Here is a 19,644-nt window from a genome sequence, read left to right as displayed (position 1 = left end):
AACTTTTCTTCAAATAACTTTAATTTTCTTTTCGGCACGTTAATTTGTTTACATTAGTAAAAAACTATATCAAATTTACTAAGTACTAAAATTCGTATAATTTTTAATGAAACGCGGAATTTGTGTATGTGTACATTTTATCAACCAACTTGAAAATTTTGTTCTAGGCATTTTAATTTATTTATATAAGTAAAAAATAGATAAAATTTAGATTTATAATTACTAAATCATATTAAAACTAAGAGACTATTCCTGCTTTTTTTTAAACACATTCTACTCAATTTGAAAATGATACCTAACTATTTGATTATATAAATGATGTTTTTTAAAAATGAATTTGAAGTGAATCTATGGACTACTATCCACGCATTTTTCAGGACTTTGGAATGATATAAAGTTATTCGATTAATATAAATGATATATTATTCGGTTGTACTTATAAATATTTATTGTTACTAGTACAGTATTAAGTAACATATAATCCTATTTTAGATGTATATCTTTAGATTATAAATAAATTTGTAATAAGATAAATATAGCTAAATTTTGATTCTTATTACAGGTGCCTGGTATGACTCATAAGGATGCCTTTAAGGAACCTTACAACCTGGGTCTCCCCTATAGTAGAAGGAAAATAAAATCAACAACTAATTGGACAAAGTCTTTTTGATGAAAAGGACGAAATTGTCCTGTTTGAGGAGCTTTCAGGGCGTGTACAAACAAAAACTTTGGTTGCAACATCGCAATTTTAGCAAAAAAATGGATTTGTTTTCGCAATTTTCAAAAATGTTTTTACTGATTCCAAAAGATTTTGGGACGCTGATTTCAAAAATGTTATCGTTTTTGATAATCCACATAACACCCCGCAAAATCAAAAACTTTGGTTGCAAAATCGAGTTTTTTGTAAAAAAAATCGACTTTTTTGCGCGATTTTCAGAATATTTTGATTGGTTTTAATAATTTTGAATCGCTGAATTCGAAAATGTTATCCGTTTTTGGATAAATCCACAAACACCCCTCGAAAAATCGAATCTTTGGTTGCAAAATCAAAATTTTACTAATGAAATGAAAACTTTTTTTCGCGATTTCAAAATGTTTTGACCGATTCTGATAGTTTTCGAGGCGCTGATACCGAATATGGAATCAGTTTTTGGAAAAAAAAATTCTTCTGCCCTTGGTACCAAATTGAAGTTTGAAAAATTGCCAACTTTGAAGCTGATTTTAACTATGAAGACGATGATAAATTTGTATTTTTTTTGGTTTGGTATAAAGATTGTACTTTAGTCTACACAAAGCATTAATTAAAATTATTAATTTCATTCATTAAGTGCCTTAAAATTGCATTTGAAAGTCACGATTTTGGCCAATTTTGGCTGCTCCTGATAGACTGGTCTTTTTATCGAAAATAATAAGATTTTTAAATTACACCAAAGTGGGTTTGGTTTACTGCTAACCAGGCGTAAATATGAATTTATGAAAAATTATCCTTCTCCTACTTTTCTTATCTTTTATATATTTATGTATATATTATATATATATATAGATATATATATATATACTACATTTATATTATATATATTTATATATATATATATATTATGTCGATTTTTGTAATACTGACACTCAATAAATTTATTCTATCGATATGTCTTATTTATTACACAGTTTGAAAAAATTATTGGCTCCAAATATTTTTTTCAGTCAAATGGGGTTCGATCTGTCGATCCTCGAATTGCTATTCCGGCCTAAACCGTATCTTTACGACCTCGGCCATTCGCACATTTGGCATACAATATTTTTAAGAAACTTATATCTTTCAAATTAAAAATAAGACTTTATATTTTTAAAAATAGCAGGTGGTTCTGTATAACAAATTGGCCGAGCTCGTTAAGTGACCACTACGGTTGTTTAGCGTGCCTCGGTTCAAATCCCTAAGATGCTTGAAAAATCGAATGTATAGTTTTTCATAATTATCAAATATAGTTCAAAATATTAAATTCAGGTGTCGCATTTCGACCTTGACACTTAGAATATTTCTGAAAACAAAAAACTCAAGTTTCGCACTTGACTGTAAGAGAGATACATAAAAAAAAAAAAAAGAAAAGATAGAGGAAGCACTGGGGAAAGAGAGGGTAGAGGCAGATGATGAATAAGAGAGTGTATGATACATATTCTTTATTAAATTCAATATTAATAAATATAGGAATAAAAATAACTTTTATCATCAATAACTTAAATAGCCGAGTGGTTTAAGGGACCGCATACTCGGTGAAATCGCTCTGGAGGCAGGCACAAGGTGAGACGGATCGAATCCGGCTGAAGCGACGACAAGGAACTCTGAAGCAGAAAAATGGAGCAGTGCTGGTGACGGCTGTTGGCGAGCGCAAAGGGTCCTGAAACGAACACACCAAGTGATGGTCACCTGAGGTCCATGATGCGAGAGGTTACACGCAGAGAGACACATTGCGGAAGATGCATGCCGAACCCAGAAATCTACCCAAAAACCACAACATGCGAAAAAACAACACAAAAAAAGCGGAAAAAAAAGAAAAAAAAAGGGAAAAGAGGAGAGGGGGAGGAGGAAGAGGAAGAGGAAAGGTAGGTGACCTAAAAAAAACCCCTAAGTCCCAGGTCAATTTTTCCTTTTCTGTTCAGCTTGAAACTTTTTTATGTTTTTTAGTGTTCCCTCACACACACCAATTCCCAAAACCAACACTCGAATGAAATCAAGTCCACGTTGAAATTTTCACAACGAGAAAAAAATTCTGGGACTTAGTTAAAATATTTAACTTTGCCCCAATAAAATTTTCTCGTTGAGAAATATTCAACGTGAGCCTCATTCATTCGAATGTTGGCTTTGGGATAATACAGCATGCATAAATAGCTCGTCTGTCTTAATTGAAAAGGTTTCAGAAAATTTGAACTTAGAAAAAAATTATCTGAAAGGACTTAGAAAAAAAAATTATCTGAAAGGACTTAAAAAAAAAAAATATTCGAAAGAATTATAATCAGAAAATTTGGACTTGGAAAAAAAAAATTATTTGAGAGAATTATTTAATTAATCGATGAAATGAAATGATATTAATCGAATCAAAATTGTTTATACGACTTAATAAAACTTGTGAAACCTTTACAATTAATCGAGACAGAAACAAATTTAGTTGACTTGAATAATATACAAATTATTAGAAAAAGCCATAAAAGAAATTCAATAAAACTTGTAAAATAAAATAATGAAAAATATTCGAAAACTTGAACATTAAAAACTTCAAAACTGTTTAAAGCTGATTGTTATCCTTTAGAAATCGAGTTAAATAATTTTTACAACTTGAATCGAATAATAAACTTGTTAACAAAATAATATTTTGTCTAATCATTCAAGTCAACTCTTTGAAACTTTGATTGCAAGTCTTGATCAAAATTGTTTTTAGCAACAAAAGAATAAAAAAATATTATTTAGCTATGCAGCGATATAATTGAATAAATTTAGAATAAAACTACAGTTAAAAGTTTTAAAAAGCTGCATTTGATTAACAATTTGGTAGTCGTATTAAATATTTGAAATAATTTGATCAAAACCAACAATCGTGTTATCCAATAAATAAAAATGTACATGCAATCAATATCGCTACAGGGAAAACACATGATTCTTGATAATTTAAAAAATTGTTTCCAAAGAATAATGAACAAGAGGTGTCACAAAAAAAGAGATTTTTGTAACAAAGTAAATTTGTAATTTGTAATAAAATACCATCAATTTAGGAGTTACCTAAGAAGGATGCTAAGACCTATTCAACAAATAAGTATCGATGCTTACAAAAAGCTGTATTGGTTAACTAATAATTTGGTAACTAAAATTTAATATTAAGAATTTTGAATTCTACACAAAATCAGCTCATAGTGTTGTTATAGAACAAAAGAATTTCTGGTGGAATATTATATGGAATTGTAATAATATAAATTACTTTCAATGTCTTTGATACATACGAGAAGTACAAACTTTATCTTTTATATTGATTTAAAACATTCATAAAATTTTAATTCATAAGTAAAATAAAAAAAACTGAATCAACATGTTTTCCCCATAACAAATTAAATATGAACATAGTCTTTTACACATATGTCTGCCAAATTAATTTAAAATCTTTTATTAGCATAATAGTTGTAGTTGAATAAACAAAAGATAAATTGTATTTTATACATTAGAAATTAATAAAAGTATATCTCATTAAAGAAAATTATATTAACTCAAATTTATAGAATAAACAATATTTTCAGCAGATATATGTATACAACTATATTAATAATGCACGAGCCAGAAAATATTTTACTAAAATATATACAGACTGCTTTATAATGATATCGGATAAGAAAAAAAAGGCACAAGTTCTCAAAGCATCTTTCAATTAATTTCATTTAATATGAAAATCAAGCATTAAATACATAACTATATAGAAATATTATTATTACAAGCATAAAAGTAGTATAATAAAAAAACTCGTCATTAATTGTAAGCCTCTTTCGGAAAATAAATTATGAGTAATATCTTTTTATTTTTTCTATTCAAATTATAGTTTTCACTAAAGATTAAAAAAAATTTGTGATGAAGTAAACATTTTCAAAAATATTTGACTGCTTTAAATTCAAAAATAAGAAAAACTTAATGTACATATACTGCATATGTAGTACTTTTATTTATTTTCTTTATATGTAGTACTTTATTCTTTATATGTATTCTTTTACATTTTCTTTCAATAAAACTGTTTTTTAATTACTGAATGGATGCCCAAGAACATTTTATCATATTATTTCACCATCTGAAGAAAACCTCTTGCTTTATATAATATATATATATATATATATATATATATATATATATATTTAATTATTAATAATAATTTAAAAATTAAATATTTAATATTTAAAATAAAGTACTACATATCAGATGTAGTACGATAAATGCCTGTATATATCAGAAATATATTCTTTGACTCATTTGTATAAAACATGCTTTGCACTTACATTGTTCGATATCCTCTACAGCAGCTCCCAGAACACTAATTCATTACTCGAACCACCTCTGGAGCATCTGCCAGAAATCTCAAGTACTCGACACAAAATCACTACTTTAGAACCACTACATAACTTTAGTCTTTTACAAGTCTATTCGACCTGTTGCAATTGTCCGAGTAAAGTCTTTACACAATACACGACACACGACTTACTTAGAGACTTTCGTGAATTTAGAATTCGATAATAAAGAGATATGTGTTGGAAGTACTTAAATATAACCTACAAAAGCGCATATATATAAATTATACATTTTACAATTGCATATATATAAATAAAGGATACATTGGCGCTGTAAATGAATTAATAACCTACAAAAGCACATATATAAATTATACTATTGATAATGACATGTATATAATGAAGGATACATTGACGCTGTAAATAAATTGTTTAATTATAAAATTGACTCAAAATGGAGGCCCTGAAAGAGATACTTATAAAACTATACATTTAGGCACTTCCACACATATCCATTTTTTGGCTTTTAATTAACGTTTCACGATAAATTTATTATATCAAAATGATCTACTAAATTAATTACACGTTTTGATGCATAAATTAATTAAAACTAATCAAGGATTTAATTAAAAATCATAATTAACGCGACGGCGTGTTAATTCACGGAAATTTCTTTGACAATTGAAGTTGTCAACATGTGTCAGAATGACTGTCACCTCTTGTACAATTTAAAGCGCGAAATTCAAACATGAAATTTGAACTTTATGAAAGTTACCTATTTGAACATATACGGTAAAAAGCAAAGTGTATACACTTTGAATATGTGATAATTTTACTTATTCACTAACAGAAAACTACACTATAAACAGAACAATCTATGGCCCAAAATTAGTTCACTTTCCAATTATTATTATAATATTAAATATTTATTTTACACTGATCATGAAATTTAAAATTTTCTAAAATGAGCCAGGTTAGGCCAGAAATTTAAAATTATCATAAAAAAATTAGGTCAAATATTCATACATTATTTAAATCCAAATTAACTCATAGAATTAATACAAAACCTGATATCAATGGCATTTATTTCAATTAAAAGTAGACATAAATAATTATCGCAATTAAAAATTAATCAAACGAGTACAAAAATAACATAACTACAAGTAATTATTTATATAAAATCATATAAATATTTCCTTATATTGAAACCAACAGATTTAGCCACGACTTGCATAAAGTCTAATCCTACAGCACATTGGTAATGAGCGGAATCAATAGACGCCTCTCCACCGATACAAACCAGCATTTGCAACTGAACCAAACTAGAAATCTAAAAATAATAACGAATTGGATTAAATAATAATATTTAATAATTTGAATTTTTTTTTAATAATAATCATCACCTGTGCTAAGAGATTGCAAGTCAGACCAATTTTTTCGTCGAGTATTGCATAAAATATAGCAAGCAATCTGTCTTGTGTGAAAGTTTTTGGACCAATTTGTGTACTCAGCTTTTCTGTCACCTTAAAAAAAAATATTCATATAAATCGAATCAAATAATTTAATAGTTACAAGAGATATAATAAACAAATGCATCAATAAGTTTCCATGAAATGTGCCTGTGCAGGGTGAGATTTTTGTAGCAAAAAATTCAATCATGATTTTAAAGTATACTGAGTTGCTGTAGGGCGTTATAACGTTAGAATATATCATAGACTAATTAATTCTGCACATATTCTCCAAATACGTAAATTAAATTCATCTATTATTTTAAAAGTTACAAGCAATATAATAAACAAATGCATCAATAAGTTGCCATGAAATCTAGAAATGCTTGTGCAGGGTGAGTTTTTCATAGCAAAAAATTCAATCATGATTTTAAAGTATACCGAGTTGCTGTAGATCATTATAATGTTAGAAAATATTATACACTATTCAATTCTGCACTTATTCTCCAAATACATGAATTATATCAATCAAATATTTTAAAAGTTACAAGAAAAATAATAAACAAATGCACAAACAAGTATCATATACCAAAAAATTTCTTTATTACCTTTGCTTTATTTTTGAGATCCTGAACCCGTTTCTTTCTCTTGCCATGATGTTGCATAAAAAGCCTTTTGTCTTCTTTAGCAGCATTGTAACTTGCCAAATAGGCTGCTATTAGCAAATATTTTGCGTAATAAGGCAATTCTATACTTTGCTTCATATTGATGGCAGAATTGTCACCAATGTGTTTGGTGATTGAGATATCCTGAAATATTAAAATAAGATATGTATATATATATACATATATATATATATATATATATATATATATATATTACTTACATTATTATACAAAATATTTTGGAGTCCTATCCGCTGATATAAAGTTCCCAAAGCAGTTTTTAAAATAGGTGCAACGTGTCTCCAAAGTTTTGTTGTTTCCTTATAATTTATACTTGAATTTATAACAGGTCTGCAATATTCGATATAACAAACTCTAGCCATATATTGCAATTCTGGTAAATCTCTGCAGGCACGATAAAACACACACAGAAAGGCATTAAGATAACTTCCATAAAAATCCTTATCTAGAAATAAAATTAATAATAAATTATATTGGATAAATAACAAACATATATATACAATTATAATCTCACCCAAGTCATTTATGATGTCCGAGTTGGAATACTTTTGTACCAAAAGCATTTTATTATAATCATAATCCAAAGTCATAATTTTTAGTAATTCTTCTTGATTGTACTGAGGCACATGTACAACTATCGGTTCAGGCAAACCAGTTTTATTGTGAAATTTCTCAAACATAATATCACTAACCAAAACAGTACAAACATTCAACTTTGTCAACTCTTTCAGCCTCATAAAAGCTGGCAAAATATTATGTTCCATGTCTCGCAGCCTCTCAGCATTTTCAAATACAATAACAAAATCTTTAACATGTGTCAGTTTTGATATTTTTTGCATTTGTGGAATAAAGTCGGATATGCAGTCACATTTTGCAAAGGAGGTGTAGTTGTTTTCTGGTGTCAAATTGTGACCGGATAGTGTATTCAAAATGCTCTCCAGCATTATTTTTAAGGAATAGCATTCGATGCAATTTACAATCACAAAGTTGTGTTTTAGATATTTGAGTAGGGCTGTGATTGTTTTGGATTTGCCAGTGCCTTTGTGTCCTAGTATGAAAAGACATTGTGGGAATACTTCGTCTTTATAACCTATAGTGTAATAGACAAATGTAGTTATATAAATCAACATAAGCAATTGGTAAAAATGTTTATTCTAACCTATATAGTTGTACAAAGTTTTAATCAAATTTTCTCTACATGGCAATGTAGGACTAAGAAATTCAACACACTCATTCATTTTGCAACAACATAAACTTTTAAAACAATTTTATAACAAATTTAACACTATTTTAACACATTTTGTACCAAAACAAGACGTTTGTGAAGAAATTCGTTAGTAAACTGAGCAACTGTCAAATGATAAACCTGTCAAAGACTTTACGGTGTGAAGTTAGCAATTTGAAGTTGACAGCTGAGGTAACGGATTTTAAGTTCAAAATTTGAATTGGTAACCAAATTATGTATTTTGGTTATCAATTATTTAAAGAATTTAATTTTAATAACTTTTTTGGCAAAACAAGACTTTTGTAAAGAAATTAAACAACTGTCAAGGCCTTTATGGTATGAAGTTAGCAAATTGAAGCTGACAGCTGAACTAACGGATTTCAAACTTAAAATTTGAGTTAGTAACCTAAATAATTATGTATTTTTATTAAATATTAATAAATAGGCATAAGTTTAATTTAAAAGACTATAATTTCAATAATATTTTTAGCAAAACAAAACGTTAGTAAAGACAATCGTTTATAGCTAAACTTTAGAGAGTGAAGTTAGTCAATTAAAGTTGACAGCTTCAATAACGGAATTTAAATTCAAAAGTTTGATTTTGTGGTACAATTTATGTATTTTTATTATTTATTAAGTATTTATAAATACTAAGCATTTGATAATAAGTTAATTTGAAACTTTAAAATATAAGTTTTTATTTAATACATATATTTCAATACAATGTATTTAGCAAAATAGCGAAAATGGTTTCTTTTTTTCAGTGCTTATACCAAAATTCAATAGAATATTTGTTATAATTAGTATATATATATTAAGCTGCAAGTACTATAATTTATAGTATAAATAATTTAATAAAACTCTTCTATTCAGGTACATAATTTTATTCAGTAACAAAATCTAACATATTTGGTGCTTTTGTAAAATACTAATTAGTGCTTAAATTAATTCCATTGATAAATATAGTATATTTAATAAATATTGATATTTATCTACAATATTTCATAAATAATTTTAAATATCTTCGGCGTCTCTAATATGTCCTCTGTAAGGAGAATGGCGAATTCCAAAACTGTGAGCTGGTACACAGTCTAAATTAACCTAATTTAATAAAAATTAATATTGTTATATTTATTTTTATAATTAAATACAATTGTTTGAAGTTCCAAACGTGCAACTCAAGCAAAACTTTATTAATTTCACCATTAAAAAATAAAAATAAATTAATTACACATAGATATATAAACTACAAATATTTTTTATTCGAAAGCAAAAGGATCGAATTTTCCCCTCGGGGGTCCTGTGCACAAGACCTCATTCTGGATCATGTGTTTATCGGGAATTCCTTTGTATGGGGTATGACGGACTCCAAAAGATAATTCAGGAGGCAGGAGTTGATGGGCTTTGTAAATCTAAGGGAATAGGAAGGATATAAAAAATATACATCTTTATTACCATTATCTTTTTATTACCTTTTCCGGGTAGTATGCACCCGGTCCAGGATTTTTGGTCCGGGTTGACGGGTCGGGTAACCTGGCCCTGATTGTGTAAGCCGCCGGCCTGGGCTGTAGAGGCGCGTCGGTCGCATCGTAAGCCCCAGGGCCGGGGAAGGCCTCGTTTCTCTTCGGAGGAGGATGTCGGCCCACGATGGTGTAAGCTGGGGCCGCCGGACATTTGGCCTCTTTAGAACCTCCGATGGCCGAGGGGATATTGTAGAGATTCGGGGCTGGATAATGGAAATATATTTATATATACAGGGTGTCCCAGAACTCAAGGAAAAAGATTTAGTTTATGTAGTTTGGGAATTATGTGCTTTGGTGAAATTGTGACCATTTTTTGGTTATTGTGGCTAATTTTTATTATTTTTGTTTATTCAATCTTTGATTTTGTAAACCTATAAAACATTTTTAGGACCACAGACCAAAATAATAATACAATTTCCCCAAGTATTCAAGAATTAAGACATTTTGTTCCACTACGAACTTAAATATCTCAAAAGACTTTGAGAGGCCCTCCTTTAAAAAAAATGCACTAAAGTGTTTCGGCAAATTTTATCAAAAGTTTATGCATTTAATCAAGATTGTAAAATAATAAAATACTTAACAAGTGTTCATGAAAAAATTTGAGTAAAAAAATAAAAATCAAAAAATAACACCCTAACGATTACAAATGTCTCTATATATGACAATCTCAGTCTAAAAAATTATGTACGTATTTTCAAACACGATTTTAGAGTATACCGAGTTGCTTTAGGTTAAAACAATGTTAGAAAATATTGCAGAGAATTTAATTTTGTACAAATTTGTCGAATAGATCATTCATATTAAATGAATATTTTCCAAGATATAAAATTTATAATAAAAAAAAACGCACGCATAAGTAATTCATACATCTTTGTGCACTTTGTGTGTAATAAAATACACCGAGTTTCTATAAGGCATTATGATGTTAGACAAAATTATACAGAATTTATTTCTGTACAAATTTGCAAAATATTTTATATATATTAGACAAACGGTTTAAAAGTTACAAGAGATTTAGTAAATGAATGCATAACAAATTTTAGAATCACAATGCCTTATATAACATCAGAATTACATTAAATAAAAAATATTATTCTATAACTTATATAACTTTTTAATAAAATTTAAATAAATATATACACAATTAATTTAATATGTATATAAATAACAATAAAATAGTAATAAATTTATGTATACATATATAAAGTTATTAAAAAGCAAAAATTTGAGCCATAAATGTGATCAACGTATATGAAATTTTTAATATATATATATATATATATATATATATATGTATATATGTAAATACAGAAAACATACTTACATTATCCTCGTAAGCATTTATATAAACATCTAAAATAAAAATAAATATTAATAAACATTTTAATTGCTATACAAAATTATATCAATCACATCCTAAAGTATTAATATAATTTAATTAAATATATATATATATATATATATATATATATATATAAAATTGTTATTTTTTAAAGTTGCAGCCGCTTTTTAAAATAAAACTTCAATCCGTGTTAATTTTTTATTGCTCATATACAAATATATCAAATCTAAAAATTTCTATATATATTATATTTTTATACAAATTCGAGTATTATATATATTTATAAATATAAATAAAAGCATTATAAAAATATTAATTTGTTAAATAGGCAAAATCACATCTTAAATCTAATTAAAGTCCTTTGTGAGTTTAAACAAATCATCCAGTTTAATAAATAGTTGAATTATTGTCGATATAATAATAATAGTTAGTATTTTGGCAAATCTAAAATAAAAAAGGATATATTTATATATATTGAATATTGTATTTTTAAGATATTGTGTGAAATTGTACCTTTTTAATATATATTATCTTATTTTAGGCGTTACTTGTTTGTTCTTTTTGCTTCTTCTGGTACCATTTTGTTTGGAACCTAAAATTGAGTCTGAATTGTTATAAATATTGCCAAAAAATATAAATATTTATAAGTATATATATTTGCAAATAAAATTAAATTAAAAACACATGCAACCCTAAATTTTCACCTCTAGCCATTAAACGTTTTTTATTGTATTTCTATTAAAATCTTTTTTTGTTTAAATTTCTCTAGAATAGACAATTATTTTTATCAAGTTTGTTCACCCCTAAATTTTTAAATATTTTTGTTTGAATCTTTTTTTTCTAATTATTTTTTTTTAAATGGGATGAAAAATAAACCCTTCAAGCACATAAGTCTTAATTTTATTAATACAATTATCTTTTATGCTGCTCGATATCAGGTCAATTCCTAGTGTTTGTTTTTTAATGAAAAAAATTTTATGTTTTTTTAATGCAAAATATAATACCAAATTTATATAAACTATTTATATATGAAATATAATAAAAAATTCATATAAAAAATAATTCATACTCAAAAAATATATGGGAAAAATATTTTAAATATAAAAAAATGAAGATAAAAATATATAAAGATTATAAAATAATAAAATAATGATTTTTTAATTTACTAAAAAGGTAAATTAAATTTACAGGCTACAATTTATAAGTTAAATCTTATAATTAATTAATTTATTCAAAAAAAGGTGGAAAATATGAATACAAGTATTCATTAGAAAATCCAGTCAAAATTTTGCAAATTTATAATTTTTTCTCCACCTACCTTTACCATTTTGCTTACTGAATTCGTCCTGTACAACATAAGTAGTAACTTCACCAGATCCTGGTGCTTTTGAAGCTTTTATGCTATATTTTCCCTTAATATTAGATGTTCCAGAAACCCCATCATGGGATTCATAATATTCTATTACTGTCGTAGGACTCGACACAACTGTTTCTTTAATGTTACTTGATTGTTTCATACTTTCTAAATAGAAAAAAATAGAAAAATGAAAAAAAGTTATATTTCATAAATACAGCAGAAAATAAGTAATATACGTTTTGGAACTTTGTGTGTGTCATCGTCGAGAAATTAAAAATAAAAAGGTTATTAGGTAATAAATCATAAGTATCATGAATTTCAATATACAATTTGTCGTTTCGATTTTTCTCAGTGATGACACAAATCAAGTGCCGAAACGTATAAGTAAGGAGTTATCAATACTTGTTATTTTATTGTATATATATATGTATATATGTATATATATATATATATATATATATATATATATTATAAATTATTACTTTTGCTTTCTGTTGAGGCAGAACCATCCTGCACAATATAACTCTCGACAATTGGACCAGACCTAATAGTTTCCACTATTTTGTCGCCACCAGATTTGGTCGAAACTGTTATAAAAATCATTATAAATAAATAAATAATACTTAATCCCAAAAATACTAGATCTAGTGGAGCATACCTTAGAAATTCTAGATTAATTAAAAATTAAAAATTCAATATTATAATATAAACAAATTTTTGAAATCTTCAAAACTTACACCTTTGATAAATTGGAATTCTAGTAATAAATTTCGATCTTACAAAATTTTAATCGTGAAATTAAGATTCTCTGGGGAAAATAAATTTCTCCTTCGATAAATTAATAATAATTATTATTACCTTTACTCCTTTTTCCATTTTCGATAATGTAAGTTTCTATTATTGGAGACGATCCTATTGTCTCCACAGTTTCTATCACCCTTTGTGCACCTGAGAAAAAAATTAAAAATTAGCTATACACTAAAGAAAATAATTCAATCTAATATATAAATATTTTATACCTTTACTCCCTTTTCCGTCTTCAACAATATAAGTTTCTACTCTCGGAGATGATGATGCAGTTTTTACCGTTTCTAGAATTGTTTGTCCACCAGATTTTGTAGAAACTACTAAAATTTAATATAATTTCATAAAAGAAAATTACAATTATAATAAAATTGATATTTCCTACCTTTACTCCTTTTTCCATCTTCAACAATATAAGTTTCTACTCTTGGAGATGATACAGTTTCCACAGTTTCTAGAATTTTTTGGGCACCAGATTTTGATGAAACAACTGAAAATTAATATATTATAATAAGAAAACTGGATAGAACTCATGTAAAAGATCATTTTATAAAAGAAAAATAGAAAAAAATAAACAAGTTGTTGAATAAATGAAAAGTGGTATTCCCATATGGTAATATTGCTTTTGAACATAGAAATGTTAATATTTTTATTATTAATATTATTAACAATTTAAATAAAAAAATAGAGTTAGTATTTTGTTTTTTTCTATGAAATAAAAAAATTGCACCAAGTGAGAAAAAATTAAGAAAACTAAAAGTCAAAGTACTAGACAAGCTTTTAAAGTAAAAATTGCAAGGTAAAAGAATTAATTTAAATCTGTTTTTAGTCATCAATAACAATAGTATTATTGATGATTAAATCTGGAAATAACAAAAATGCTATAGTTCTAATATTTTGTATAATTACTTTATTTATTTCCATTTATATCTAAGTTTCTACCCTCGGAGATGATCCTATAGTTTCCACAGTTTCAATTATTTGTTGTGCACCGGATTTTGTAGAAATTGCTAAAAATAAATAATATATATATATATATATATATATATATATATGGCATTTACAACAATTCCATGCCAACAGTTATATACATCCCGATATAAAAATTTTGAATAGAACGACTTTGAATTCGATCTCTCATTATTCTTTGGAAATGAATAGAAAATTTCGGGACATTTTTTTGGTTTTTGTCAACTAACTCACAAATATCAGGGGAAAGTACCCCTTTTCAGTTAGATGGGAAGAAACTAGATAAAATTTACTATGATTCCGTGCCATCAGTTATATACATAATACATTTATTCAATTTTTGTACCATTTTTGCCTTTTGCACCAGTACTGGAGTCTTCTATAACATAAGTTTCCACCCTGGGCGAAGACCCTGGAGTTTCTACAGTTCTTATTAATCTTTGGGAACCTCTTTCTGAAACATCTATAAAAAAAATAGTCGACACAATTTTATAAACAAATATAAAAGTCATGGAAACAAATGTTTGAATTTGTATTTGAGAAGTATTTTCAATTTGTTTTTAGAATTTTTAACAAGAAATTGTAGCAAATTTTTAATTATGATGTTAATAAATATTTATAAACAGCAATGATTCTTCGGATTTTTCAATAAAATTGATTTCAATTTGGAAACGGGATTCTCTCTAATATATCTTTTTTTATAATACGTCTTTTGTACGTGTGTATGTCAATCAAATGCTCCCAAACGGTTATTCAAATTTTGATAAAACTTTTTGTGTGAGTCAAAGTGAGTTTGTAGATGATTTTAGTAAAATAAAAAAATGTAATAATCATATAGGAGTAACAAGAAATTTAACAAATAACTAACTTGTCATTGTTTGATCTTGAAAAAAAAAAACATTAGTTTTTATAGGTAACAGTTTTGAAAACTAGTATAGTTAAAAATTTGTACTGAAATACTAAAAATTTGTACTGAAATATTATAAAAATTAAGCTTAAATATTAAAACATACTAATATTTCATTTATTTAGTTACCTCTGCTTGCTTTTGAAGATTTCTGCACGTCTTCAATGATGTAACTTTTCATCCTTGGAGAAGAACTTACGGTTTCAACTGTTTCTACCAATCTGCGCACACCTAAAATTTTTATAATATAAAAATTTTCATTAATAATTGCTTTTTATTAATTACAATAATAATTAAAAATTATGAATACCTTTTTGTCCTGGTCTAGAGACTTCCACAACGTCGGACTCTACTTCAGAAGTCTCCACAGATTCTATAATTCTATGTAAACCTGATTTTCCTAAAAAAAATAAAAATATAAATAATTGTTTAATTATACTAGCTGGCCCGACAGACCTCAATTTTTTTTAACTTCTTGTGTACTATTCAATCTACGATCAACTAACTAAATATTTCATACCCATTATTCAAAACAAATGAATTTTTGACACAATGAAACTATAAATAATTTTGTGAATAAATAATTTTTTTTATAATAATTTAGTAAAGTAAGACAAAATACGTCATGCATAAGTTAAAGAAAATAATCTGCTGAACTGAATTATGTAAATTCACCTGTCAAATATTTACTGTATTTTATATTACTTTAATTTCTGGCATATCTCAGCATTATATTTTTCTTATTCATAATCATGAATATATCATATTCTAATATTGTCTAAGCTCATTAGTAACTTGAAATTTCTGGCAGATGACAGTTCTCATGTGTCAAAATAATTTCAATGTCAAACAATGATTCCAGTTACTATAGTCTAATAACAATAACTATAGTTTTATAATTCATGACATCCCAAAAATTTCCCTTAATAAACTCCAAAAAGATCTATCAAAATTTGAATAACCGTTTAGGAAAAGTTTGAATTCAAATGTTACTTAATTCAAATATCTGTACATCCGTACAGAAAAATTGTATATATATATATATTATAAAGTTTTATAATTCATGACAACTTAAAAATTTTCTTTAACATACTCGAAAAATATTTATCAAAATTCAAACAACCGTGCAGAAGGTGTTCGAATTCATACAACCGCACAGAAAAATTTTATATTTAAAGTTTTATGATTCATAACATCTTAAAAAATTCCTTAACAAACTCCAAAAAGATTTATCGAAATTCAAATAACCGTTTAAGTGAAGTTTGCAATCATACATCCGCACAGACGAATCGTATATATAGTATTTTATATATTAATTATTATTATTTTTTTTAAATTACAATATTTATTACAACTGTTAAATAATATAACATCTAGTGATGAATAAGATAAATTTAAATAAATAAGAGTACAAAGGATAGAATTTACATTAAAATGATATCCGTAGTTTGATGATTTAATATAAAATAAAAGCAAATAATAATAAATAAAATAAATAAAATATATTAATTATAACATCTTGAAAATTTTCTTTAACAAACTCCAAGAAGATTTATCAAAATTCGAATAACCGTTTAGGAGGAGTTTGAAAAATTTTATATAAATACCTTTATGTCCTTCCACAACTTCTTCGACAATATAAGTTTCTGCACTAGGAGAAGATTTGTTTATGGTTTCCACTGTTTTGATAATTCTTTGAGAACCAGTTTTTGTACCTAAAAATTATTTTTTTTATATTATATTATATATATATATATATATATATATATATATATATATGATTATTTTTATATACCTTTGCTTTCTTTTGAATCTTGTATAACATAAGTTTCTACTCTTGGCGAAGAAGTTACAGTCTCAACTTCTTCTATAATTATTTGGCCACCAGATTTAGTAAGGGCTAAAAATAAATTGTATATATATATATACATTAGGGTGGTCCTTAATATGGATATTTTCGATTTTTTGCTCACGGGAACTTAAATGCTTCCAATTCGTAAAAAAAATCTCTGATTTATTTAGATTTAGTAAGGGCTAAAAATAAATTGTATATATATATACATTAGGGTGGTCCTTAATATGGATATTTTCGATTTTTTGCTCACGGGAACTTAAATGCTTCCAAATCGTAAAAAAAATCTCTGAGGGGTTTAACTCCTAATATTATTTTTAAGATCTTCTTCCCAAGTAAATATTTATTTTATAAAATATATAATTTGTTTTGGAATTTTTTTTATTTATGATTAATATAAGCAAATACAATGTTATTCTCAAAATTTTGATTCACTTATCGCTTGTTATAAAATTCTAAAGAACAAATGAATTTTACCCATGTTATTTTTATAAGAAACTTTGTTTGAATTGCGGACTATGTTAGAGTTAAAATTAGGATTATTTTATGACTTTCAGATTATTTTTTTTTATTTTTTCAGATTATTTTTTTTATCATTTGAATCTCTGGGAGCAAAGAAATTTGATAATAAATATATAAAACACAATTAAATTTTTCTATTACCTCTACTATTTCCATCAATTGCTTCTTCAACAATATAAGTTTCAACTCTTGGAGATTGACCAACAGTTTCAACGGTTTCTAAAATTTTTTGGACCCCAGATTTTGTAGAAACTTTATTTTCCTTGGAGAATTTTTCATCCTGAACAACAAAAGTTTCGACTTCGACAACTGGCATTGATGTTGTAACAGTTTCCACAATTCTACGACCATCACTGGACTTTTTGGTAACTTTAATAAAATAAAAATTCCATAAAATTAAATAAACAAATAATAGAATACGTAAATTTTTTTAGAGACACAAGAATAAAAATTAAAATCATATTCACCTCTTTTTTCTTTACTAAGCCCATCTTCACTAATAAATTCCTCGACCTGAAAACTTGGTGTTGTTTTGTAAGTCTCCACAGTTTTGGAATATCCATCAGATTCTTATGAAAAATTTGGAAAAGATATCAAAAATTAATACTAAAGTATAATATTTATTATGTAATACTCATATGTATATATTTAGAAAAAATTCGTTTACCTTTTCTTCCCATTTCTATAAAATCTTCATATTTATTGATTTTTTTAGTATCAGTCGTGGTTGTTGATTCTTGGGTATCTTTTGTTGTTATTGTTGCAACATCTAAAATAAATAAAATAAATATATAAAGACCATCAAAATAAATAAAATAAAAATATATAAAAACCAACAAAATAATTTTGTTGCAAATAAATATAAAAATAATTAATTGTTTATGTGAAAAATCAGACACAAAATTAAAAATGATATTTAAAAAATGTATCCACATTTTAATTTCTGTATTTGACCCAATCATAAGCAATATTTATATAACATAGATTCATAATTAGTAAATATATATTTTTGCAGAAAATGAAATAAATAATATAAAAACATATAAAAACGATTTTTCCATATATTATCTTTTTGTACCTAGATATAATAATAATAAATTGTTCATGTAAAAATTCAGATACAAGAATAATATTTTATGTAAAATTTATGATTTTTGAACACATTAAAATAAGCAAAATTCAAATATCTTAAATTTGTTCTAAAATAAATTTATGACGTAAAGTTGTGAGTTAAAATTATTGAAAATATTAATTTTATTCTAATTATTTTAATAGAATATTTGTTATCAGTTAATCAAATTAATTTTTAGTTATAAATTTGAATAGAATTTTTCAAAATATTTATTTTCTATATATTATAAATTTAAATTGCTACATTTTTCACGTTAAAAATGTTAAAAGCATAATTTCAGAAAAATTTACACAGCAAATTGATAAATAAAAATTTAGAAATAAATATTTGAAAATTAAATATTTCATTCATACTATTTTTGGATAATAAAATAAATTTCTGAATAAATTATAAATCTTTAAAAATGAATTTAATTAATTAATAAATTATAGAATATTTGTATATAATATGAATAGAATTTTTCAAATATTAATAATTTGTATTATAAATATATATTTATATATATATTAAATATTTTATATATATTATGAATTTTATATATAAGTAAATGGTGTGAAATGATTCTTGGTAAATTAATATTTTCAAAGAGCTCTACAGGACGCACCGCTGGTACTACGAGCTTGTAATTCACATTATGTGATTCTTCAAAGTGTATATTATGATAACAGTTACTAAAATCAATAGGTTTTCTAACAATATTTTGAATTAAAAAATATTTAATTTATAGACGTTATATGGAATGCGTGTTTATGAACGATAATACTCATAATATATATCTGAGAGTCAACTCAGAAGATTAACATTTTCAAAGAGCTCTACAGGACGCACCTCTTGTATTACAACTTT

At 25.7% G+C, this 19,644-nt stretch overlaps 4 protein-coding genes across 4 annotated transcripts in view; all 4 read right to left on the bottom strand.

Moving 5' to 3' along the window:
• Window positions 1-6,202: 6,202 nt before the first annotated feature.
• On the bottom strand, window positions 6,203-8,488 carry LOC113372968 (origin recognition complex subunit 5-like). The gene is made up of 6 exons (XM_026613298.1): window positions 8,325-8,488; window positions 7,656-8,255; window positions 7,366-7,610; window positions 7,088-7,288; window positions 6,435-6,554; window positions 6,203-6,361 (listed from the first exon to the last, which is right to left on the bottom strand). The coding sequence occupies exons 1-6, from the start codon at window positions 8,401-8,403 to the stop codon at window positions 6,203-6,205; spliced, it is 1,404 nt and encodes a 467-aa protein (XP_026469083.1). The 5' UTR covers window positions 8,404-8,488.
• A 1,161-nt stretch (window positions 8,489-9,649) lies between these two features.
• On the bottom strand, window positions 9,650-10,782 carry LOC113372867 (outer dense fiber protein 3-like protein 2). Its single transcript, XM_026613205.1, has 3 exons — window positions 10,764-10,782; window positions 9,863-10,116; window positions 9,650-9,802 (listed from the first exon to the last, which is right to left on the bottom strand). Exons 1-3 carry the CDS (start codon window positions 10,780-10,782, stop codon window positions 9,650-9,652), a joined length of 426 nt encoding a protein of 141 aa, XP_026468990.1.
• Window positions 10,783-11,610: 828 nt separating this feature from the next.
• LOC113372865 lies at window positions 11,611-14,026 on the bottom strand. The gene is made up of 8 exons (XM_026613202.1): window positions 13,993-14,026; window positions 13,802-13,906; window positions 13,632-13,739; window positions 13,471-13,560; window positions 13,095-13,199; window positions 12,574-12,777; window positions 11,769-11,847; window positions 11,611-11,699 (listed from the first exon to the last, which is right to left on the bottom strand). Exons 1-7 carry the CDS (start codon window positions 14,024-14,026, stop codon window positions 11,783-11,785), a joined length of 711 nt encoding a protein of 236 aa, XP_026468987.1. The 3' UTR covers window positions 11,611-11,699; window positions 11,769-11,782.
• A 320-nt stretch (window positions 14,027-14,346) lies between these two features.
• LOC113372864 overlaps window positions 14,347-19,644 on the bottom strand; it is a 31,953-nt gene continuing 26,655 nt past the window's right edge. Inside the window, exons 45-53 of the mRNA XM_026613201.1 lie at window positions 18,334-18,435; window positions 18,134-18,235; window positions 17,808-18,035; window positions 17,088-17,192; window positions 16,900-17,007; window positions 15,603-15,692; window positions 15,422-15,523; window positions 14,732-14,848; window positions 14,347-14,426 (exon numbers count right to left, since the gene is read on the bottom strand). Of these exons, the coding sequence (XP_026468986.1) occupies window positions 14,347-14,426; window positions 14,732-14,848; window positions 15,422-15,523; window positions 15,603-15,692; window positions 16,900-17,007; window positions 17,088-17,192; window positions 17,808-18,035; window positions 18,134-18,235; window positions 18,334-18,435 (1,034 nt within the window). The remainder of the gene's footprint in view (window positions 14,427-14,731; window positions 14,849-15,421; window positions 15,524-15,602; window positions 15,693-16,899; window positions 17,008-17,087; window positions 17,193-17,807; window positions 18,036-18,133; window positions 18,236-18,333; window positions 18,436-19,644) is intronic.

This window comes from Ctenocephalides felis, unplaced genomic scaffold (genome assembly GCF_003426905.1).
Source record: "Ctenocephalides felis isolate EL2017-DRISC unplaced genomic scaffold, ASM342690v1 CF-g0.4_SCAFFOLD_01604, whole genome shotgun sequence".
NCBI classification, from domain to species: Eukaryota; Metazoa; Arthropoda; class Insecta; order Siphonaptera; family Pulicidae; genus Ctenocephalides; species Ctenocephalides felis.
Note: the sequence above shows the minus strand (reverse complement) of the source record. Positions and strands in the feature narration are given on the sequence as shown.

Coding starts and splice junctions, on each gene's coding strand:
- LOC113372867 (XM_026613205.1), bottom strand. Junction 9,803..9,862: donor GTGCATACTACCCGGAAAAG/GTAATAAAAAGA, acceptor CTATTCCCTTAG/ATTTACAAAGCCCATCAACT.
- LOC113372968 (XM_026613298.1), bottom strand. CDS start 8,403: ATGAATGAGTGTGTTGAATTTCTTAGTCCTACATTGCCATGTAGAGAA. Junction 8,256..8,324: donor AACTTTGTACAACTATATAG/GTTAGAATAAAC, acceptor ATTACACTATAG/GTTATAAAGACGAAGTATTC. Junction 7,611..7,655: donor GATTATAATTGTATATATAT/GTTTGTTATTTA, acceptor TTTTATTTCTAG/ATAAGGATTTTTATGGAAGT.
- LOC113372865 (XM_026613202.1), bottom strand. CDS start 14,026: ATGGGAATACCACTTTTCATTTATTCAACAACTT. Junction 12,778..13,094: donor TGCCTCAACAGAAAGCAAAA/GTAATAATTTAT, acceptor TTTTCTATTTAG/AAAGTATGAAACAATCAAGT. Junction 11,848..12,573: donor CAGTAAGCAAAATGGTAAAG/GTAGGTGGAGAA, acceptor ACTCAATTTTAG/GTTCCAAACAAAATGGTACC.